We start from the raw sequence: 25,610 nt of genomic DNA, 5'->3' as shown, positions 1-25,610 counted from the left end.
TTTAAAAAAGTATGAATCCTAGCTCCTTTGCTTATCGAGGATTGTGAACCATGCTTAATTAATTACAGGAAGTCAGAAACATGACCAGTGTAGGTCATTAATAGTGTATAAATGGTAGCTGTTGTAAATCAGTGAAAATGTTGGTGTACTTTCTGTGTTAACTGATTGTTTATTTGTATTCCTTTCTCCTTTCCTATTCTAATCTGAGTCCTTATCTGCAGCCCTACAGGGGAACAATCCACAATAGAACTTCTGTTGTTTGAAAAAGTAGGCTGCACCAATATCTTCTTGCTGCAGCAACTTAAAACTAATTTTTATTCATAAAAATAATTCTGATAGATTTTGAACTTAAAAGCAAATCAAACTTTTGCTATTCTTCAGCATCTCTTTTCAATTTTTTAAACAATTATACTTTAAACTATACATGTAATGTACCATGTTTAAATTTTTAATTTATTACAATGAAATGCGATGATTAATGTGCACACTCTGGAGTCATGCTAACTTGGTCTTATTCCCAGAGACCCATGTGTTGTGTCAGTGTGTGACCCTGGGCAAGTTATCTTAACACTCTAGGATGGTTTCTTCTTTTTTAAAATAAAATTAATAATAGTGTGTACTTCATAGGCTTGTAGGATACACTAAGCATGATGATAATGATGTAAAGCACTGTGCTTGGTGATAGGCATTTAGTATGCACTCAATAAATGTTAGTTAATATGATTTTAGGACCTCGTTGCTCGCTTTGTATCTTTGATTCCTGTTATGCCTGATACACTGGATGAAAATGATGGTTTTGATATATGGATGACATCAGAGGTAACAAATTACATTTTATAATTTAAATGTATAGTATTTCTTACTTATTTTTCTTTTAAAGAAACCTATTTAAAAATATTATGCCCTTGTGTAGTAATTTGCCTTGCGCAGTTTGAAGGTGTTTGATACTTTAATACACCATTTTCAGCTCTGTAACAACCCAGAGAAATAATCCTTAAAGACCAAAAATCCCATTCAGCACTTTAATTCAGCTCATAATATCTAGATTCATACTCATATTCTGCTCTTCATTCTCCTGTTCACACGTGTCTTTCAGAAGAGCCACGTTAGCATCCTCCCTAACCTCCATCCCTCACCGTCACATTCAGCCGGTGTGCACGGATGTGGCCACATCGGTTGTTAAAACATTGAAATGCTCCAGACTGACTGGTAAATAGTCACTCTAAGGGCTCCTGAGCTCCCCCTCCCCAAGCTCCCTGACCACCACAGCCCTTTTTCTGGGGCTAATGAAATGGAACCACAGTCTAAATGGTGCAGCTACTACTCAGCAACAACACATTATTGCCTTTTGAACATTTGAGCCCATATATTTTGTTAGATCCTTTGATTTTTCAAGAGAAGCCAGAAATACAGAGTTTTATATGAGATCTTCCAATTTTTAAAAGCATTTAGCAGCCAAACAAAACACCCCTATTGACTAGAACTAGGTCACAAACCACCGGTCTGCCACCTCTGCTGTGCTTTTTCGCTCCTGCTACAACTGCTTTACTAAGCACCCTGTATTTGATTACACCCAGCTCAGCTGTTCAGCTCTTTCAGTTAAAGAAGTTTCCATCACTTTTTCTGATTGGGCTCCAGCTCAGATCTCTTTCTCTCTTTGAGCTGAGATCACTGTATTGGTACAGGACAGAGTGTAGCTCCATTGACCAAAGGAACCCTTCCTCCAAAAACACTGTTATTTCCTATCAGATGAAGTTCCTTAAAATATCAGCCAATATGTCCCTGTTTATCCAGGGTATTTGTCCCAAACAAAGATGTACCATTTTGGATGATAAAATTATTGGGTCACTTACATAGTGCCAAGACCAGCTCGGCGACTCGGGGCGAGTGACGGGTGCCGCAAGCTTAAAGAAACACAGACACAGATTTAAGAGAAAGATGGGACCGGGGGACTCAAGACCTCTAGGATCAAAAGCCCCGCTGCTTCATCCCACGTTGTTTTTATTGAGCTCTCGGCATTCCAGAAGCAAGATAGCATAAGGTTCTCACACTCCCAGTTACGTCCCACAGTCAAGGTTTTACTTTGAAATAACTAAACAAAGGCCTCATATAATTGGCGGCAGTGATGTTTTGCAAGAACAGCAGAAGGAGGGCAGCTGCTATTAGCCAGGTCTCTGTTTGCCTCCTGGGTCCCGATCGGAGCTGGGCATGGGAAGCAAAGCAGCCATGGGGGCAGGAGACCTCTCTCAGAAGGAGTAAGGGTCTGTGCCCCACCCCTGTTGGCCCCTCTGCGACTGTGCCTGTCTTAGGTTGTTCCTCCCCTGAGGAATCTTACCTGTCTCTGGCTAACCAGCCATCCTCCGGGGCCAAACCAGGGTGATATGGGGTGTGCAAGTGAGGAAGGGGCTGCGCCCCCAGAGAGGGTCAATATCCTGTTTCCACGGTAGCCTATGCCCCCATGGCCTCCACGCCCAGCACCCTTAGTTCCTCTGCTGCTCAAGCAGGACATCCTGCATCCAGTTGCTTGGCCCACATACTTTAATTACTTTTAGTAACATTTTCAAGGTTTCAGAAAGACTTTTGAATGTTTTCCCACAACACAGTATCCGCATTAATTGTCCCATAATAAAGGTGACCCTTACATTCCAAGTTAATGTTCTCTCTTTCTAATGCTCTAATGTTTTAACAGGCAAGGGGTGCCAGAGCTTTCGGCTTTGCAGTCATCCCAGTGACCTGGCAGTGATGTGCGGCTGAGGGCTTGGAGGGGTTCTAAATCTGTTGGACGCTTGCATTACTCAACTTTCTTTCCTCCCCTCCTTTTTTGTGTCCGTGTTGCTTTTGTTTTGCCTTAGCGCTGCATCAGTTTGGCTATTGGAAATAAGGAGGAGCATGCCATACTTCTCTGTAATTTCTTCCTGTATTTTGGAAAGAAAGCTTTGGTTCTCCTAGGAACCTCAGTGTTGGAAGTAAGTATTGGACTTAATATTTAAATGGTGTAAACAAAATGAATTAGCTTTTAGCTGCAAGTTTAAAAGACTTTAACCCCGAGTTTCCATCTTTTCACAAGCTAATTAGGAAATTTCTTAGGTGAACATTTATTTACTTAGGGGGATAATGTTGGTTCATCAAAATTTCAACAATGTAAAGAATGACTTCTTTTTGTTTTTCTTCTTTGTAAAGTAGTACAAATAATGGTGCTAATTCATGGAGTTACTAGAAATATTAAATTACATAGTAAATATATGGCACTGAGAACAGCACCTGGTTTATATGGAAAATGCTCAATAAGCGGTGGTGGTAGGTGAGGTGATAGTAATGGTTATGGTAGTAGTTACAGTGGTTGTTAACCATCATCACCACCATCATCCTTATATGTTCCAAACACGATATTTTGATATTTTAAGATCCTCAGGAAGTACATCATCCTATTTTCCGCTGCTCAATTTTTAATCGTATAAGAAGTGGACCAGAAATTCATGTTTACCTACCTGAAATTTTTACAATTACATTATATAGTCCTGCATTCAAACCTCCAGAAAGCTGCCTTCTTTTGGACTGTTTCTATTTCTACTATGAATATCTTGATAAGTGTCAAAAACTTCCAGTCCTGCGTTGTGGTTTTTGTCATGATCATTTATTTCTCTATGTTCCCTTAATTTCTTGACGATTCCCCTGCTGTCGTTGTGAGCACCGCTAGACGGCAGTAAGCAGTCAACAATATTTCAACAAATATTTGCATTGGCACCTGTGACTCAACGCTGGGTGGCAGCACTGAGCTGCGCATCTCCCCTCAGCCGCTGGTCGAGGTGAAGCCTCTCTACTGTAAAGATGAGCGCAGTCTTAAAGAGCAAGAGCTTTGGAGTTCGCGGAACCAGGCTACACCGCTCAGCGTTACGAGTATAGATTTGGGAGTCAAAGAAGATTTTAAAAGCCAGAAACGACGTTTACTAACTGCACGATCTCAGCTTTGTTTATTTCTCTGAGCCTCACTTATCTTCTCCCCCCAAAGGAGTGACTCCATTTACTGTCACCCCAGACAAGCTCTTAACCTCTTATTCTTCATGTGAAAGATGGGCATGATAACCCCCCTACCTCACAGAATAGGGGATTAATCAAAGTGAGAAGATGTGAGTGCTGGGTACAGTGCCTGGGGTACATAAATACTCAATAAATGGTAAATAGTCATTCTTATTGTTACCTGAAATTTTTATTCTTTGCTAAATAAGAAAGATTTATACTTCAAAAGTGTGTGCAGAGCAAAATGATAACATAATGACTATTTTTATTCCCCAAATGCTTTCCTGTATAATTTCTCTCTGGCCTCTCACTCTCTATCTTGTTCTCAAAATTAATTTTATGGCTTTTTAACTTCATTTGGCTTTTCAGACCCTTAGGTAAATTTCCATTCCCTAACTCTGCGCGTGGTGTTCACCCTTGGTCTCCAAGTATATTCTGCATAAAGCAGGGCTGATGCATGTAGCACCTTCATGTGAATTATGCAAAAGCACCCCTACCTCAAAACACTGTAGTAGTAGCTGTTGGGAAATGGTGATAATATACTGATTTTGTTAGAGCAACATATTTTATTGCTATGAGGGTACACCCTTCAGGACCATACATGGCAGCACTGGCTCACAATTTCTCTCACTTGAATCCTTTTGCTAGCCTAGGCCTGAGGATTTCGTTTGCTTTGGTTTTTTCCTTTCCAAAAAAATTGTAAAAGTCCTAAAAAAGACTTTTAAAAATCAGAGATTTCAGGGAGTTCCCCGGTGGCTTAGCAGTTAAGATTCTGGGCTTTCACTGCCGTGGCCTGGGTTCAGTCCCTGGTTAGGAAACAGAGATCCCGTAAGCCATGTGGCAAGGCAAATAAATAAGTGAATGAATAAATAATACAGGAATAAAGAATAAATAAGGTGATTGACCATATTACATATAAAAAACCAGAGATATCATATGTTTACACTATAATTTCCACATACAAAAATGAGTTAAATCAGTCATCCACCAAAAATGACTTTCTCTTTCTTTGTACAGGGGCATGTGGCTTATGTATTAACACAAGAAACTGAGGAATGTTTGCTTTGGAATCCATTAACTGGGCAATGTCATAAGCAGTTTGACCCATTTTGTCCCTTACAAGGTGTAGATTGTTTGTTTGATGGTGAAAATGTAAGTATATGGGGGTGGGGGGGGGTGGATCTTGAGTTATGTCCTCAAGAGTCAAACCTGTGGTTCTCTACCCTGACTATGCATTAGAATCATGTGGGAACTTTGAAGAAACTATAGATGTTCAGTTAGAATCCCTGGGGTGTGGGGCCAGGGAAATCTTTTATTCCCAGAGCTCCTTGAGGTGATTCTGCAGTGCCTCCAAGGTTGAGGACCAGCCAGCAGTCTAGTGCTCACACACGCCTGGAATCTCTGTACCTCCTGCCTCGGAACTGTCCTTGGCTTCTGCCACTCCACTGGGTAGTAGGACTGCAGAATTTTGCTCCATCCTAACCCATGATGGGCTTTGTACTCTCGTGGGTCTATACTGATTTTATGTTAATGTTTTAATAGGTCTGGTTTAATATTCAGCAGAATAATTCACCAATGGCTGTATATTTTGACTATTCAAAGGAAAGTTTCTGGAAACAGTTGCTTCCAAAAAATTATCAAGGGACAAAAGCACAAAGCATACAGGTAAATCATTTTTCCAGGTGGGTCCCTATGAAAGTTACCATTGGTTCTAATCTTAGGAGTTGTGACGGCTCTTGTTATGTTTATACAGCTGATTGCTTATTGAATTATTTAGCAATATTAGTAAAACCTAATTTTCTCTGCCATCCAGCCTGAGTTTGGGCTACTCTGATCCTTTTCCTCTACTTGCAGAAAAGAGGAATTGAAAGGAAGGTATTATCTTAATTGTGAATTTAGGTTTTAAAGTAAAATATTTAAAGTGTTCATCATGAAACATAAAATATAATGTCAAGATGGTGTAATAAGTTCTTACTTTGACCTAACCCTTCCACTACACATCCATAACAATGACAGTTGTCTTATGGACTAGAAATAGGGCAGAAACACTAGCAGTGAGTGGGGCCCAAAGAGGATGGCAGCAAGGTCTGAAAATGCTTCATGAAATCCAGGGAACCAGAGCCAGTCTCACTTTTTGAAGCCAGGGACTGTGATGGGCTCCCCTACTTTGCTACTCTTGAGAGAGGATGGGAAAGAAAAGCAGCAGACTCACGCCTGGGGCTCAGGAGGTAAGATACCAAAGTACAGATCTGAGAATCAGGAAGCAACCTAATCACCAGATGGCTTGGCCGGGGGATCTATGATGTACTCAGTATCGCTTTGGGAAGGCACCCAAATTCCATTTCAGCAGCTGTTTCTGGATTGAGAGCCATGGTATGGAAGTGTACAGGCAATTGCAAAATTCAAAAACTAGAATCTATGACCCAGAGGAAGAAAGAGAGAGGGGATGAGAAAAAGAGCAGTGGAAAAACAGGAAGAAGACAGTTCATAGAAGCAGAAACTAGGGCTCAACCTCACTCATAATGAGGGAAATACAATGTAAAACAATAAAACACTATTTCACATGTAAAAGATTGGGAAAACTTTTTTAAAAGTGTGATCATATCAAGTATTGGTAAAGAGGCAGAGAAATGGTGGGAGTGTGACTTGCCGTAAACACTTAGGAAAGAAATATGGTAAGGTTGGTAAAGTTGAAGAAACTCAACCTTTAATCAACCAGCTCAACTTCTAAGTATATACCCTAGAGGTACACACACAGGGAGACAAGTACAATAATGGTCATTGCTGAATTGCTTGAAATAGCAATCAATCAATCAATCAATGGAAACAATTCATCAACCGGAAAATGGGCACATGAGTTATGAATACTCATACTATGAAATCTTCTATAGAGCAGTAAAAAAGAATATGTGAAACTACTGTAGTTCTCGACTTGACTGTACATGCATTATATAGAATCTTACGTAAAGCTCCTCAGGTGATCTCCAAATGCAGCCAAGGCTGAGAACCACTGACTTAGAGCCAGTGAATGAATATATAAAATGTAATGTTAAACAAAGTAAAGAAGATGTGAAATGACACACCTATATAAAGTCTGAAAAATATATGTTGTTTACGTATACATAGATATACAGTGATAGTGTAAAAACTTGCATGGGAACGATAAACACCAAATTTAGGGTAATGGTTACCTTTGGAGAGAGAAGAAAAGGAATGATATCAGGGAGCAGTATACAGAGTACTTCAAGTCTATCTGTAATGTTTTACATCTTTTTAAAAAATCTAAAACAAGTATGGAAGAATGCAAAGGTTAGATATAGCTAGGTGGTATGGATGTTGGCTGGATGTTCATTACATTATTCTCAGTGCTTTGTCCATATGTGTGGCATAGTTCACAACATCAAAAAGAAGGATTGGTGGTTGTGGGGGAGAATCAAACAGTATCAAAGTGTATAAAGTGAAGAGTTTCTCTCCTCTTCCACATCTTTCCTACTTTCTAAGAAATAACCACTGTCAGTAGTTTCTTATGCATCCTTCTGAACATCCTCCTTGCAGATGCAAGCATATATGTGTTTGTAAAGTCATTATAAAGAAGGGGAAATGTGCTTATCTCTCTTGGGCAAACCACACTTACAGCGTCCACAGACCATGCCTCGCTTGCTTTTCTCATCCCAAAGATGTGACCAAAACATTGCTGCCTCCTAGGGGGAGAATGATGTATTTAGAGATGAGGATTTTTGTTTCTATTAATCATTCTCTTATTAATTCAGGTAATGTTTATTGAGTGCTGCAGTGGGCCAGCACTGTGTTAGGTATAGGTACCATAAGGAAAAAGATGTGTCTCAGTGTTCTTGGAGCTTGTGTTCTAGAGGAGGAAACAGAAGGAAACAAGCACTTGCCATACAGAGCGATAAATGCTATTGTAGAAGAAATGAATGTGCTTTTGGGAGCACATAGTAGGAGACCTGAGGCGAAGGGGAGTTGCTGGGGCTTCCTGGGGAAAAAAGTGATGACCAGCAGAGTGAAGAAGAGTGAGCAGGAGCTGGTCTAGATGAAAATTAAGGAAGAGAATAGTCCCAGCACAGAGCAGGAACAGCAGGCATGAGGACCTGCAGTGGCAAGCAGATTGTCTGTCAAGGCGCTGAAAGGCCAGCTTGGCTGCTGCCAGGGAGTGAGCAGAGATGAGCTTGGGGTGAATAGAGTCCTGGTAAGGACTGGGGCCTTTGTCCTGAGGGCAATCAGAAGCCAATATCACCAAGGCAAGGGCTGCCATGATCAAAACTGTATTTTTAAAAGCCACTCTGACTGAGGGTGGAAACTAAACCCTTTGTTAAGTTGTATATATGAATATAAAGCTCATAGTTGCATTCAACTTGTATCTCTACTGATATCTATCCTGTGGGTGGACGGCCCTTGATCTTCTGCCATATCGCACCCATACCACAATAAACTACTCTCTGTATCTGCAGTGAACACTGTGTGTTTTTTTTTTCCTTAATCACAGTTAAGAACACAAATCAGAGTGAGTATGATGAGAATATGGGTATTCAGAGATGGAGGTAACAGGGAAATCCTCTTGAAGTTTTAAAGGATATGAATTCCCTGAAAGGGGCCTTGGCCTGAAAAGACTAACACCCCATAGACTTATCGAGTCAGCATAACCCAGCTCTCCTTTTCAGGCCTGAAAGTGGCCTTACTAATCGCTAAGAGTTGCCAGGGTAGGGGTGCAGGGGAGTGTTTTGGAGGGGCAGTGTTCGGTGACAGCAGTCAGAGAATTCAGTTTACCTGTCCTGTCTGCCACAGTTGGTGGCCCCTGTGTGTTGATGCTAGAGTTTATGCTTCCCGTTCTCCGGTACCTCTCGTCTCCTGCCACGTTCGCTGTGGGGGAATTCGTTATGCCTGAGTCTATAACCTAGTGACTCTCCAGCCACGGCAGGCGTCAGAACCTTCTGGAGAGCTTGTGGAAAAACGGATTGCTGGGCCTTACCCTTGGAATTTCTGGATCAGTGGGTTTGAGGTTGCTGGTCTGGGGGCGACATTTTGGGAGCCACTGGCTTAGGTGATCACCTGACAGACTGAGCCTCCTCAAATCACTCCTGAAGTTTTCTAAGACCTAGAGGCCTAGCAAATGTTTCCTCCTTTTTGTACAACCGTCATTCCACTCATGAAGGGGAAACATCTGTCCCCATCTCTACAGCTCCTCTCTTTCTCAGCTCAGGAATATCCAAGGCAAAATCCGTCTAAACCCAGCCCCTCCCTCTTGTTTATAAGAGCCCTGCAGGGAGGGGAGGGATGGGTTGGGTAGGGGGGAGGGGGTTGGAGACGTCCTCTCCTACTCCCAGAAAATCCTGCTCGGGGGGCAACATGGGGAAATGTGGTAGAGCATCTCTCTCTCTGCTGTTGTTAGGGTGCCTGGAGCAAAGGCTTGGAATCAGGGGAGATAGAAATGGACTCTGTGTGTATGTCGCGTGTGTGCACATGTATACATGTGAACACGGAGACCTGGCTCCTGCCGGCTGAAAGAAACAAATAATCAAGGAAGGAAGATGATAAACCATGTTATAAGAGTAATAATAACAATAACATCTGGTCTTTGTTGAGCAATATGTGCCACGCTTTACATGTATTACTTTATTTTAAAATCTTCGCATGATCCCAGGGAAGTAGGTGCTATTATTGTTCCTCTTTAAAAGATGTGGTAACTGAGACTCAGAGAGGTTAAGTGATGTCCCCAAGATCACAGTTAATAAGTGCAGCTTCCAAAGATTACCTGGTAGAATCAATAAGCATGTCAAATGCTTGTTTGAATAAACAAACGGGGACAATAAATCTGTCTTTCCCGTGAAAAATATCTTTTGTAAATCCATTCCCCCTGCCATGCCCTGGTGAAGTGGTATTAAAATCAAAGGAAGCACTGATCTGTGTTACCTTGTGCCTCTACTCTTGAGAGTTTTTGCCACATGGGACTGGTTTAGGCTCCCGCTCGTTATACTCAGCACTCCAACGGGTGACTGACATACAGATGGTCTCCCTAGAATCTCCTGTAACTTGCAGTTTCCTGTATTTCAGCCTGAAGAAATAGTTTATTCAGATACTAATAAAAGCATGGTAGAAGATCTAAAGAACAGGTATGATCTTTATTTGTATATTGTGATTATCATGTTTTCTCCCTAATCTCTCATTCAGCCACCCTTCAGTCCTCTAACCCAGTCTCTCAAAATACCTATTAGATGCAGCAAACAGAAGCATGCAATGGAGACTATAATAGCCACTTCCATTGAGTCATCTGTCTGTTGGTCCATGTATCAAAAATCAGCCCCACTGCTATCCACAACACTCCTTGAAAAAACACGCCGAGTTAAATATGGTTGCATCTGGAAAACATGGGAAGTTTTCAACACAGACACCTGTTGAACCTTATAGTAATACTAATGCAATAGATAACACTTCTTGAAAGGACAGGAAGGTAAATGGCCTGCAACTTGGGGTGTGGTAGAAACATCCAAGCTGGGTGGTAGAAACATCAGTACTGTCCCTTGTAGGCACCCCCTCCCCAAACACACACACACACACACACACACACACTCCCGCCCTGAGGAGTTGTTCAGTCAAGCCCAAAGCGTCACGGCCTTTGCAGCAGACCTCAACCCTACTCCAGATGTGTCAGAAGCTTCTAGAACTGACTACCTCCAGTGACTCATGCTGACACAGCAGGCTGGTGTGTAAGCTGCTACCAACTAATCGAAATGGAATATGACAAAAATCATTTTGCCACTCCCTTCTCTCACTAGCACACAACCCGCACCTCTTATTCCCCTCCTCTTCCCCAACTCTTAACAAAAAAGGAAGAAAAGCACTAGGAAAATGGTTCCCAGCTTCTGGTTTTCATCAGACTTTCTTCTAGAACTATTTAAAAATGTAGGTGCCAGAGTCCAAGACCAGACCTGTTGAATCACTATCTGAAGGATAGTGAAATATCTTGACAAAGTCCTACAGGTGATTCTGGTGTTTAGCCGTGAGTGAGATTCTCTGCAAACTCGAAACCACTTAGTTGCTTTATAGAATCAGCCAAGAGGAGACGCCCAGCAGCTTCTTCTGCAGCACACAATGATTCTGCCCAGAGGAAAGGCTTCCCACCAACCAGCTCACACTCTGCTCTACTCTCTCCCCTCCCCGAAACAGTTCCTCAGCTGGCATTGTTTTAGAGGTGGAGTAGGTAGGCAATACTCCCTGCCTTCGTGGAGCATGCATTCTGGGAGGGGAAACTGATCATCGTACTGATCAGCCCAGTGCCTCATTTCCTCCCACTTCTGTTTGCTGAGTTAACTGACCTAATAACCCCATTCCTGCTAACATTATCCCAGACCAGATATCTGCATTTTTATAAAGGCGCTTCTCGGAAACACAGTCTTATGTCAAAGGAGGGTCTTGGAGAATAGGAATGCCAACCCAGTAATCAGATGGTAGGCAAATCACACCCAATAGGCAGCTGCCTACACACAGGTAACTGGAAAACAGAGGTGCCTTTGAGAGCTAATTGCTGGCTACCCAGGGAGTGTCTTGCTTTCTCAAGCCAAGCAAGAGTCTGCTCTCTCCTGCACTTGATTAATGTGAATGGTGGCAGATATCCCTAGCCATAGAGGTCTGGTTGTGTCCTAAATCAAAAAAGTATTATTCTCACACTTGGAGTAAAAGTGACAAACTTTTTTCACATTTATTAAATGAGTTGTAATTTATCATAAAATAATCTTTGCATTCTCACCTTAGGATTGAAAGAACTCTGAAATGTAAAATAATGGAATGGCGACCTAAACAGCCAACACGTTGGAATAGACAGTGTACTTTCATTTTACGACAAATCCTTCCTAAGTTAGAACTTGGCACCGGAAATTTGGCTTCATCTGAAGAAGAGAGTGAATTTGAAAGACTGCTACAATTTTATTGGGTTCGTATATGACTTAATGCATTAATGACATTTGTTTTATCTGTGTTGTTAATTGCCAGATGATAGTAATCTTAAATATCCCCGAAATGCCTTTTGTCTTGATCTTAGGTGATACATGTTATGACATCAAAATGCATTTACTTGTATGCTGAGAAATGTCAAATGTAGTGAGTAACTAGTACCATGACCAGATTGCATGACATTTTCTTGGAATCATTTTTTTAATGTATAAACCACAAATTTTGGAAAGAGATACCCAAAAGGAAACCACCTGCAACTAAGAAACTAAAAAATGATCTCTAGCTGGTAGTAATAGAATGGATTCCCTGCCCTTGGTTCTGGGCAAGAGAACTCCGGGCAGCTTTAATATCTTCTATATGCAAATTATTCTCAAATTTATACACCGAGCCCAGACTTCTGACCTCCTCTCATATTCACCAGCACATTTGTCATCATCCTGGATGGTAAAAAGGCATCTCAAACTCAACAAGTTCATGATCAAACATGGTGGGCATTTGGTATATTGTTAGGGTCCTTCTTTTCTTCCCCTATCATATCCTCAGTTCTGAAATCCTCTCACCTCCTTCTCCCTATGAATTGTTCCAGTGGGTTTTTGGAAGACCCAGCCTCCCAAGAATGATATTCCTTCCCCTACCATCCCATAGACTAGAAGATGTCTCCTAGGGAAACCCTCTGAGAGAAGAAAGGAAGGAATCTGTTGGGAGTTGATACTTAGGCTTCCAGGGAGGGATATGCAGACACTATTCTTTCATGAAGAGGGAAGAAGTTGTTTTGTTTTGCTTTCTTTTTAATAGAATTAGGGAGTAAATAGATGAGCAAAGCATAGTTAATTATAAGCCAAGGTTTAAAACTTGGAGTTCCTCTGTAAAATTATCTGCTGTTTAATAACACACATTCATAAACCTATACTGAACCCTGCAGCTTGGGTTCAGATCCTGGCTCAACCACTCACTAACTTTGACCAAATTACCTAACTTCTCTATACGTTCTACCCCATTGCTCAAGATAAAGAGGGATAAAAATAGTTACATCTTTTGTGGTTGCCGTGAGGATTAAGTGCTCTGCTTAACCATAGCACACAGCACTTAATAAATATTAACTATTGTTTGTATCCTGTGTGGCAGGCATTGTGCTAGACCCTTGGGGTTATGACAGTAAACAAGACAGGTACAATCTTGAGCATTCACAGAGACTATGGGCTAGTTAGACAGACAAGAAAATGTGTAACTGCAGTATATTTTATTAAGTAAGCCAGGAAAGGACAGTGTCCTATGCAGCCACAAGGGAAGAGCATGTCAACAGATTTAAAGATCAGGGAAAGCCTTCTGAAGTAAGCAAAACTAAGTGTGAAAGAAGCTAATGATTGCCCTTTATTATATTCTTAAATAGATAATTTTATGTGGGACCATGTTCCATATCCTTTAATCCTGCCATATAGTTATCAATAAATATAAACTGAATCCATGTTAAATAAATTCTTCCAAAATGCTCACTTAAATCTGCCATTTATAGGATCAAGAAGTTTCCTTGTTGGCAGTTTGCTATTCCAGAAAGGGAGCAAGTACTTCGAATGTTAAGTGTGCAGACTCTGACATTGGACAGACCTGGCTCTGCTCCTCTCTCTGTAAAGTGGGAATTGTAACAAAACCTACCTCATAGGGTTGTTTGAGGATTAAATATCTATGTGAAGTATTTAGCACTGTGCCTAGAACATAGTAAGCACCCATGAAATGATAACTATTATTATTATTTTATGACTTCTGTTTCTTTGAGGCTTCTGTAAACTCTTTGCATACAGTAATTCTCGATCACCTACATGACTGTAATGTGGGTTTACGTGTTATTCTGTCTTTGGTCCAGGTCACAGGATTTCCTATCCAGATGCCATACACTGATGTACAGTCAGTTATCGATGCTGTATATCAAACTGGAATTCATTCCTCTGACTTTCCACAGACAGAATTTGCTCTAGCTGTGTACATCCACCCTTACCCAAACAACATATTATCTGTTTGGGTCTATTTGGCTTCATTAGCTCGACATCAGTGAGAAGGAACAAGGAAAAAGGAAAAGATTGTACATAGGCCCCCAACCAGAAGCCAGACCTTTCTGGTACTTGGAATTTTTCTATTTATCCTCAAGTCCAGACAAGCATGAGCCCAATTTTTGGTTCACTTATAGAGCTGGGCACAAGACTCACTTCCTGAGTCTTTGAGGACAAGTATAACTGACCTCCTCACTGGAAACCTCATCAAGGAGGACCCTCCAGGAAGTCTGACGCCTTGGGTCATTGTCTATGGTAGGTCTTATTCTGGGAAAGAAGCAATACTGGCTTCTCTCTAAGCCAGTGTTACTGAAATTGGAGGCCCCACACCACCTCCATCAAAATCACCTGGAAAGCCTTATTGAAAATGCAAATTCCCAACATCCCACCCAGGACCTACTGAATCAGAATCTCTGGGAGTGCAGCTGCAGAACCTACATTATTTTAAACAAGCTCCCCAGGTAATTCTTTTGACTGGTTAAGAGTGAGAACCCTGCCTTACAGAATGTTGTCATTACTAAAGTGAGGCTGGTACATTTGATGCTGGTTCTGATGGAATTCCAGGAAGAAGTTATTCAAATAGAAACCCAAGGTCATTGCTTCTCATGAGACAAAAGATTATTTCACTGATTAAGAATAAGAGGGAAATATGCCATGTTGGGTTGAGGACAGCTTCTGGGGGCTTCTCAAAAGTTTTGTCTTTAGATGCTACTGACCTGAAGTCATTTCATCTCCAAGTATTTGGAAGGGATTCCCAGGAAACACTACCTAAATGCTTCCCTGATTCTGTGAGAAAGGGACAAAATGGTCTTACCAAATCTCAGAGCTCCTTTTTGCCTTAATGAGCAGCCTCCCATTCTGCCTCTGGCACTTTTCTGTTGCTTTCTTTCACAGTGGTGGCCCCAAGGAGACCCATCTAGGGCCTCAAGAAAGAGTGGACAGGGATCTAAGTAGGAAACACTGTACTTTTTTGTGTTTGTTCTGTGCTTCATTGAGAAAAGTATTCATACAGTTTATTTAAATGTCACATAACTTTTTTTTAGTCAAATGATACACATTTCCAAACGTTGATGAGAGCTGTTTTATATGAGGTAAAAATAAGAAAAAGAAAATTTGCTTCTCTCTCTGTAGTAGCACTGGGGCCTCTTGAGTCACCCCCACAAGCAGCGAACAGAGACCCCAAATTCATCTTCAAGGAACCCTCAATCTGTATCCCCTCCCCCAATATACCTGCATAGGTTAATGCCAGAGGAGACCTCATTTATTTGCAGGATGTTAGTCTTGGACCAAAGTCAAGATTACTAGAAGAGTAGAAAGAGTGGGTATATGGGTAAAGAGAATGTTTTTTCTGTAAGGTTAAATCTATTATGTATTTCCTCTGGCATACATCCAAAAAATGTGTTTTCTTGAATGTTTGTGTTTAAATGCTATAGGAAGTTTTGTTATTAACAAGTCTCCCACATTGATTGGGGTAGCAAAAAATGATACCTATGAAAAGACAAGTTTGCCAAAGAAATGCTGAATTCATGCAGTTCATTTCTGTGGCATGTTGAATGTTTACATAGCTGTTTTGTTAATTGTTCATGGCTTTAGAATTGATAGGCCACTTCAGAATAAGGTGGAAAGTGTTCATAGGCAAGTGTGTATTGTATTCTGTATTATGTGCATTTTTAAATGTATGTTTCTCAACTAGAAATTTTTCCTAAAAATCGTATGATTGTCTGTAAAGAACCATTTTTTTCATTTTACTGTTTTAAAAATACATGATATTAAATGTAACATGCAATTATAAAATTCTTTAAATCGTTCCACAAATAATTATAAAGCATCCATTATGCACGAGACACTTTATATGCGCTGAAGGACAGTTGTGAAAAGACATCTTTACAAGGGAAGTTTATGTTCTCACAAGGGAAACAGATCATACGCAGATAAACAGTAAGTGAGTTCATTTCAGGGTATAACGTGCTATAAAGAAAATAAAAAGCTTGGCACGATGGAGAAGGACTTTGACGGGGATGGAGGGTATAAGCAGAGTAGTGAGAGAAGGCCTCTCCACAGAGATAATGTTTGAGCTGAGATTTAGAAGATGATTTATCAATTAGAATTGCAGTCAGTTGCATGTAACAGGTACCTAATCACAGTGCATAACCAAATAGGGGTTACATAACTGCCAAGTGCAGAGGAGGCAGTCCAACTCTAGTACAATAGCTCTGTGAAGTCAGAAGTGTACTAGCCTTCATCCGTCTTCTTAACCATCTCTAAGGAGACTTCAGTCCTCTTTCTCAATGGCTCTCAAACTTCAGCATGCATAAGAATCACCTGAAGAGTTTGTTGAAACACAAATTGCTGGGCCTTACCTTCAGAGTTAACTGATTTAGTGGGATCTGGGGTGGGGCCTGATAATTTGCATTTATAACAAGTTCTCAGGTAATACTGAGAGTGCTGACCTGGGAACCACAGAGGCTGTAGCCTCACAGTCATTTTCATGGCAAGAAGATGCAGAAAGCGAAGGAGGAGGTAGAAGAGGCAGCTGGTTTACCTCATTTAAAAAAAATAAATAAATTTATTTATTTATTGGCTGCGTTGGGTCTTCGATGCTGCGCATGGGCTTTCTCTAGTTGCAGCAAGTGGGGGCTACTCTTCATTGTGGTGCGTGGGCTCCTCATTTTGGTGTCTTGTTGCAGAGCACAGGCTCTAGGCACGTGGGCTTCAGTAGTTGTGGCACACAGGCTCAATAGTTGTGGCTCATGGGCTCTAGAGTGCAGGATCCGTATTTGTGGTGCATGGGCTTACTTGCTTCGCAGCATGTGGGATCCTCCCGGACCAGGGCTCAAACCTGTGTCCCCTGCATTGGCAGGCGGATTCTTAACCTGGTTTAGCTCTTTTGAAAAGCTTTCCAGGAAGCTGTGCTTAGTAACTTCTACTTACAATCCACTGGCCAGAATGGCATCACTCCTAGCCACAAGAGAGGCTGGATCAGGTATTTTAAATGGACATATTGCTCTCCCAATAAAATCAGTGTTCTGTTGGTGAGGAAGTAGGGGAGGATGGCGATTGCGTAGGCATCTGTGGCTTCCACAATTGAGAGGAAGCCAGTCATACAAAGACCTGTGGCAAAAGCATTTCAGGCAGAGGAGACTGCAATTACAAAGTTCTCTAGTCCAGAAAGAGACTTATATGGAGAGGGAAGAGTAGTAGCACATAAAATAGGAGAGGTAGACAAGGACCAGATCACATAGGTCATGGTAAAGAGTTCGTATTTTATTTAAAGTATAATAGAAATCAATCATTGAAATGTTTTAAGTAACCGAATAAAGTAGTGTTTTTCCTTTTTTATGTGAGAATACTTTAAAATTATTTTTAGAGATATTATTTGTGCATAAAAATGATCATGTTTTAAAGTGCAGGTTTTATTTTCTTTTGCTTTTTTGCTTGGGTCCCAGTCCTACTATTCTAAGCTCCTCCATCCGTATTATTCATTCTATCCATCCTCTTACCAACATGAATCTTCCACTTACCAACATTCTCATATATACATGTATGCATATGTTCCTGTTTGTTTCATAAAAATGGGACCACATTGTGTATGCTTCCCTGCATGTAATTTTTCTCCTTCAAAATCAGTGAAAATACTCCAAGTAAATGATTTCATTCTTCTTAAAAGATCCATATTATTATAAAGTGTGGGCAGGACCACCACATGCACTTAAGCAGTTTGTGTGCCACACAACTCACAGTTTATGTGCAAGGACCCCTGGAATTGAATATTATGTGACAGCCCTGGTTGTGAATATTATCTGTTATAGTTTATTCATCCATTCTCCTACTGATGAGAATATCTTCTGATCCAGTTGATTAAAGTGTTTAGTTTTTCTATATCCTTGCTGTTTTTCTGTATACTAGCTCTACCAATTACTGAGAGAGGAGAATTGAAGTTGCCATCTGTAATTATGAGTTTGTCCGTTTCTTCTTTTAGTTCTATCAGTTTTTACTCCATGCATTTTGAAACTCTGTTGTTAGATGCACACAAATTTAGAATTTATGTCTTCTTGGTGAATTAACCCGTTTATCATTGTGCAGTGTTCCTCTTTATCCTCAGCAACTTTCTTTGCTCTGAAGTCAATTTTGTCTGATGTTTATATAGCCACTCCAGCGTTCTTTGGATTAGTGTTTACCTGGTGTATATATTTTCATCTTTTTATTTTTAATGTATCTATATAATTATATTTGAAGTGAATTTTTTGTAGATAGCATATAGTTGGGTTATGTTTCCTTTTTTTAATACCTTTTGATAATTTCTTTTTTAATTGGAATAGTTAGACTGTTTACACTTAATATAATTGTTTATGTTTGGACTTAGGTCTACCATTTTATTATTTGTATTCTATTTGTTCCATCTGTTTTTGTTTCACTGCTTTCTCTTTCCTACATTATTAGGCTATTTGAACATTTCTTAGTATTTCATTTTAATATATCTATTATATTTTTAAGCTCTTTATTGGAATATAATTGCTTTACACTCTTGTACCAGCTTTTGAGGTACACCAAAGCGAATCAGTTGTATTTATACATATATCCCCATATCCCCTCCCTCCCGCGACTCCCTCCCACCCTCCCTGTCCTGGCCCTCTAAGGCATCACCCATCATATTATATTTTTTACTATACCTTTTTGTATATATTTTTAAAGGTTTCTTTGGGGATTATACTATACATACTTAACTTTTCACAATCTACTTAGAATTTTTTTACCACTTTAACTGAATTGTAGAGCTATTACCAACTTACATATTTCTTTACCCTTCTGCCTTTATGCCATATTATATGCATATATAATATATATATATATTTAATATAAATGATTGTCTCATGCAGTAATGAAGGCTGAGAAATTCCAGGATCTGCAGTTGGCAAGCTAGAGACCGAGGGGAACCAATGGCATAAGTTCCAGTGGGCTCAAGACCCACAAAGTGTCAGTGTTTCTGTTTGAGTCTGAAGGCTGATAAAGATCTATGTCCAGACTTCCTAGGTGGCGCAGTGGTTAAGAATCTGCCTGCCAATGCGGGGGACACGTGTTCGAGCCCTCCTCTGGGAGGATTCCACATGCCATGGAGTAGCTGGGCCCGTGCGCCACAACTATTGAGCCTGTGCTCTAGAGCCCGTGAGCCACAACTATTGAGCCCGTGTGCTGCACCTATTGAAGAAGCCCATGTGCCTAGAGCCCGTGCTCCACAACAAGAGAAGCCGCTACAATGAGGAGCCCACACACCACAACAAAGAGTAGCCCCCGCTTGCCACACCTAGAGAAAGCCTGTGTGCAGCAATGAAAACCAATAAATAAATAAATAAATTTATTAAAAAAAAAAAAATCTATGCCCCAGCTCATAAGCAGTCAGGCAGGAGGAGTTCCTTCTCATTCACAGGAAGGTCAGCCTTTTTGTTGTATTCAGGCCTTCAGCTGATTGAATGAGGGCCACCCACATTAGGAAGGCATGATATTGTGATATAATAAATATATATTTGATCTTTGTTCCAGTTCTTGGCACAAGAGCTTCTAAAACACTTGGAATTTCCTGAGAGATAGGGGTGAGAGGAGTATCTTTTGATATTCATAAGCCCCTTTCAAGCATATACCTGAGTTCATGCTAACGGTCTCTTGGTGGGCCCCTAGACAGCTTCAGGATGGGGCTGGAACTAAGGCATGATTGATTAAATCACTGGCCATTGGTAATTAACTCAATAGCCCTCTCCCCTCCTTGGAGGTCAGGGAATAGGGCTGAAAGTTCCAACCCTTTAAAGACATAAAGAAGAACTAATATGTAAACTTCTTAAACTATCCCCAAAAAATTGAAGCGGAGGGAGACTCCCAAATTCATTCTATGAGGCCACCATTACCCTGATAGCAAAACCAGACAAAGACACTACAAAAAAAGGAAAAAGAAAATTCCAGACCAGTATCTCTGATGAAGACAGATGCAAAGGTCCTTAACAAAATATTAGCAAACCAAAATCAGTAAGAATATACCCATAGATAGATATATAGCTAGTTAGCTAGATAAATATGTACTTGTTGCCATTTTGTTACTTGGTTTCTGGTGGGTTTTGTAGTTCTTTGTTCTTTTTCTTTTAGTTTCTTTCCTTATGGTTTCTCTAGTGGTACACTTATGTTCCTTTCTCTAGTTTTGGGTTATCTATTATAGGTTTTGATTTATAGTTACCATGGGATTTATATATGTTGACCTATAACTATATCTGCCCGTTTCTAAACTGTTTATTGTTATAGTTGATTTTACAATTTGTTTTAATTGTAATTGTTTAATTGTAAAATTAATTCTTTTAATCTTTGTACTGGCTTATGTAAGTGGTTGATCCACAGCCTTTACCATATACTTGCCTTTACTAGTGGGATTTTCCCTGTTCTATAACTTCTTACTTCTTGTTGTAGCCTTTTCTTTTCCACTTGGAGAAGATCCTTTAATATTTCTTCTAGGGTCGGTTTAGTATTGATGAACTCTTTGTTTTTGCTTGTCTGAGAAGCTCTTTCTTTCTCCTTCACTTCTGAATGATAATCTTGCTGGGTAGAATATCTTAGGTTGTAGGTTTTTCCCTTTCAGCCCTTTAAATATATCATGCCACTTCCTTCTGGCTTGCAAAATCTCTGCAGAAAGACCAGCTGATAAATGGGGTTTCACTTTTGTAAGACTCTGTTTTTCTCTTGCTGCCTTTAGAATTGTCTCCTTAACTTTTGCCATTTTTATTATATGTCTTGGTGTGGGTTTATTTGGATTCATTTTGTTTGGACTCTGCTTCCTGGACCTAGATATCTGTTTCCTTCTTTAGGTTCGGGATTTTTTTCAGCCATAATTTCATCAAATACTTTTTGGCCCTTTACCCTCTGTCTTCTCCTTCTAGGACCCTTGTAATGCGAGTATTCATACACTTGATGCTGTCTTAGAAGTCCCTTAAATTGCTCTCATTTTTAAAAAATTTGCTTTTCTTTTTGCTTTTCTGATTGGGTGATTTCCATTATTCTATCTTCCAGATCACTTATGTGTTCCTGTATCACCTAGTCTGCTCTCAATTCCTTCTAGTGTGTTTTTATTTTTTAATTTCAGTTATTGTATTCTTCAGTTCTCATTGGGTTCTTTTTTATATTTCTAGTTTCTTGTTAAAATTCTCAGTACGGGGACTTCCTATGTGTTGCAGTGGTTAAGAATCCGCCTGCCAATGCAGGGGACACGGGTTCAAGCCCTGGCCCAGGAACATACCACATGCTGCGGAGCAACTAAGCCTATGCACCACCAACTATTGAGTCTGTGCTCTAGAGCCCGTGAGCCACAACTATTGAGCCCATGTGCCACAACTACTGAAGCCCACGCGCCTAGAGCCTATGCTCCGCAGCAAGGGACGCCACTACTATGAGGAGCCCACGCACCACAATGAAGAGTAGCCCCCACTCGCAGCAACTAGAGAAAGCCCGTGTGCAGCAACGAAGACCCAACACAGCCAATAAAAAATTAATCTGATAAATAAGTAAATAAATAAATTTATAAAAAAAAAATTCTCAGCATGTTCTTTTATTCTTTTCCCTAATTCAGTTAGCATTCTTATTACTAATACTTTGAACTTTTTAATCTAGTAAGTTATTTATCTCTGTTTCATTGTTTTTGCAGGTTTTTTATTTTTCTTATTCTTTTGTTTGGAACAAATTCCTCTGTCTTCTCATTTTGCTTACCTTTCTCTGTCTCTATGGAATTAGGTACCACAGTTACCAATTTCAGTCTGGAAGTGTTTTCCTTGCATGGGAGCATTCCTCTGCAGTCTACACGTGCCTGGATTCAGTGGGAGAGCTGGTTCTGAAGTAAGCACAGGTCACGTCTTCCCCCAGAGTGTGCTGGCAGCTATCACTTGGTGGGAGGTGGGGCTGAGAGGGAGGGGCTAGAGCCTGAGCCAGCTGTGAGCCAGGGCTTCTCCTATCCTCAGTGGCTGTCACAGCCCTATTAGGGCAATGGCAGGTCCCAAAGTACTGGAGCAGAAGCCCTGAGGGTTAGGTAGGAGCTGGTTCTGTTCCCTCTAAGTGTGCAGTCTTCCCCCTCCCAGCAACACCTTGACCCTAGAAGGGAGCAGCACTAAAGCAAGGAGGGCCAGAGTGGGCACCCAGTGCAGATTGGGGCTTGTGCTGGGGTGGTTCCAGCACACCAGTCAGAACTCAAGACAGCTCCCAATCCACCACTTCTGTGAGTACAATAATGGCCACCCTTGTCTGTTCAGATGCAGTGCTGGGTCCAAGCTGGTTCTGTCCCCCACAACTGCCCACCCTCCTTGGCGCAGTAGCCTTTGCGCTAGTGGGGAGCTGCACTGGGGGTGGAGGTGCCAGAGCGGGTGTTTGGTGTGGGCTGGGGCCCATGCTGGGGTGGTCACAGGAAACGGACCAGAGTCCTGGGCAGTTTCAGTCTGCTTCCGTCACCTTTTCCAGGAGTAAACCAGCATGGGGGCAATTTCGTCAAGCAGAGTGTAGGTTTCTTACAGCCCTCCTGTTAGTCCCATTGGTTTTCAGACCAGCTAAGGGGACTCTTGCTGGTGTTGGACCCTAGGGCTGCGGTGCCCAATATGTGGTTCAAACTGTTCACTCCCCAGGGAGGATCTCTGAGCCCTTGTAATCGCCCCTCTCTCCTGTGTCCTCTCCTAGGGGATTCTCTTCCCTTCCTACTTGACTCTGTGTAAATATCTCTTTACAGCCTTGGTTGTATAAGAGCCTTTCTGCCAGTCTTCAGTTTCTTTTCAGGGACAGTTGCTGCACATACAGATGTGTTATTGACAAGGGGTGGGGAGGGGGAGCTCACTGTCCTTCTACTCCACTGCCTTAATCTCAGGGCACCCTGACATGCTTTAAATTTAAAACCTTTACAACTGGATAATAATCAGAGCTTTACGGGGAGTGTTAGCCCTCTATCACTACAGAGGACTTTGCAAAATGTGTATGACAAGAGCAAAGAACCTAAGATGTTAAAGCCGGAAGGAATCTCAGTCATCACTCAGTTCACTTTATAGATGAGGAGGGAAGTGACCTGCCGTAAAGCCACTCCACTAAGAAGTAGCAGATCAAGAACCAAGAACCAGAGCTCAGGGCTTCTGACTTCAAGTCGTTTGCATCCAATGGACTATGATGTAGCCACTGAAAGGCATTCTGGATGTTCTGTTATGGAATATCGACCAGAATGCATTGTATGACAAAAGCTAGGTACACAACAGAGTGTAGTGTGCTACCATTTGTGACAAAATGGGGCAAGGAGATTATGTACATGCATGGTTATAAATATCTGGATATCCCTGGAAGGAAAGAAAAGCAAGTAGTAATAATGTTGCCTCCAGGAAGAACTGGGATCAAGGGAGGGAAGGAGATCTGCTAGTCCCTGGACACAGTCTCTTCTATTTGAATGGTTTACCTTTTGCATGCATTCATTTGAATAATGAGTGAATTGTTTAAGTAAACCATTTAAAATCAGTAGCTTTTCACTGTCTAAAGTTCAGTGAGTTACAAAATCTGCACAGAGACTCTGATCCCACTCTCATCTCTTGCCAAACCCATTTTGTGCCTTATGCTGCAGGGACACTGAGGTCTTTGCAGTTTCCTTACTCTGTTCATTAAGTACAAGTTCTGCCTTTTTAACTTCCACCCTCTCATACCTTTACTGGTCACTGCTTTCAAGACTTCCTATCTCTACACTCCGGGCATACCCTGTCCTCCATGTTCATTCCAAACGTGCCTTCTTCTTAGAGCCTTTGCATTTACTGTTCCCTGTGCCTGGAACACTCAGCCTCCAGATATCTGCATGCTCCCTAACCTCCCTCAGGATGTGGTATACCCCACTTATCATAATACACTGTCCACCCACTGTCACTTTCTATTATCTTTTTATGTTTATTTTTCTTCACAGCACTTGTCACTATGTGACTTTGTTGTTGTTGCTGTTCATTTATTCTCCCCATTAGAATATAAATTCTCTGCAGTCTATATAGAGAGCAGACTTTATTTACTTAGGAATTAAGCAAATACCTAAATCGTGTCCAGCCTGCCCTAAAGGAATTAGTGCAGAAATGTAATAAACCTGAATTTTGCATTTTAGGGACACACTGGGAAAATTTTATACACACACACACACACACACACACACACCTATACACATTCTCTATACATATACTCTCTCTCTCTCTCTGTCACACATACACACACGAATTCTAGTCCTTTCATCATATCCAGAAATCCAGAAATAGTGAGAATGATTTCTGAATACATATCTCCCAGTGAAAAACATTTTCGAAGTAGAAACCATGAAAGACAGCCTACTTATTAAACTGATGATTACAGTCTGTGACCCATTTTTCTGAAAGGCATCTTAAATAGACTCTGGACATTTAAGTTACTGGGAATCCAAATTATTGTCATAATGTTTCTTAGTGCAGATGAATTGGAACCTGAAGAGGCAGGTACTATTTAAATGCCATTACAAATGGCACGGAGCTTTTAGCCTCATATGGCCGGCCATCTCCTCTCTAGGGAACTAAGATAGAGCAAGACGGTCTCTCCCTGAATGATGCTGGGCTAGACGAGGCTCTGCCAACTTCTGCTTCTGAGTTTTTCTTGTCTTGCCATTGGTTCCTATAGCCCTGCTTTCCTGAGTGTAAGCATTGTGTCACATGGCTCACATACATATTTGTAGCTGCCCTATGAGTATATGAAGATATTGTGATAACTAAAACTCAGATTCATGAGTTTTAGATTCACACATTCATCACTTAATTATAGATCTTTATCATACATATTTTGGGACAAAGGATTCTAAGTAAAAGGGTTAGGGTTTCATGATTTATTTTTTAAATTTTAAAGAGGTTGATGTACATTCTCAGAAGTGAGGATCCCTGTCCTGGGCTGACCATCTACTGCTGTTGTGATATTCTACTACACAGGTTAAAGTACGATTGATTAGATTTCACATTTCAGGTCTTACATCACCTTAATTGACGTTGGAGTGTTTCCACAATTTTGTTGTTTCCTGATTTACGACCACAGATGGTTAATTACATCCTCTACAGTTTTGACAAGCTAGGTAATCTTCCCTGCCTTTATTCAAAGCTTTTGGAATCTCTAAAGCAAAGGAAATGTGGAAGAGATTAATTAGATTTCTATAAGGAATAGGTTTTGAGGTGGAACTTAAGAGACAGAGAATTTCACAAGGAAAGGACTTCAGGTTCTTCGGAAACGTGTAAAGCACAAATGGAGGGGCTGATAACCCCACTGAGCAGCCCCTCAGATGTATGGCGCTGTTGTAATGCGAGATGAGGCCAACTCAATCCATTCGGGGAAGGGTTTTAAACGCCAAAATGAGGCATCAGAACTTTCCTCCTCCGCACTGGGGAGCCATCGAAGGTTCTCAGCAGGTGAGAGGCATGACCGGATTGGCCGACGGAAGGATGATCAGCATAATTTCCCCGGCGCCCTCTTCCGACCTCTGCTCGCACCTCAGGCCAGCTTCGCGGTAGGTGGTGTTGGGGCTCGCGGGCAAAGCGAAGCGCGGGGCCG

General features: G+C 41.1%; 1 protein-coding gene across 1 annotated transcript in view; it reads left to right on the top strand.

Annotated features, from left to right (window-relative positions):
* CC2D2B (coiled-coil and C2 domain containing 2B) overlaps positions 1–14,032 on the top strand; it is a 96,271-nt gene extending 82,239 nt beyond the window's left edge. Inside the window, 7 exon segments of the mRNA XM_057736949.1 lie at positions 730–819; positions 2,853–2,966; positions 5,035–5,169; positions 5,560–5,682; positions 10,087–10,145; positions 11,785–11,962; positions 13,844–14,032. Of these exon segments, the coding sequence (XP_057592932.1) occupies positions 730–819; positions 2,853–2,966; positions 5,035–5,169; positions 5,560–5,682; positions 10,087–10,145; positions 11,785–11,962; positions 13,844–14,032 (888 nt within the window).
* The last annotated feature ends 11,578 nt before the right edge of the window (positions 14,033–25,610 follow it).

Source organism: Hippopotamus amphibius, chromosome 5 (assembly GCF_030028045.1).
Source record: "Hippopotamus amphibius kiboko isolate mHipAmp2 chromosome 5, mHipAmp2.hap2, whole genome shotgun sequence".
In the NCBI taxonomy this organism is placed as follows: domain Eukaryota; kingdom Metazoa; phylum Chordata; class Mammalia; order Artiodactyla; family Hippopotamidae; genus Hippopotamus; species Hippopotamus amphibius.
This window is presented reverse-complemented; position numbering and strand designations above follow the sequence as displayed.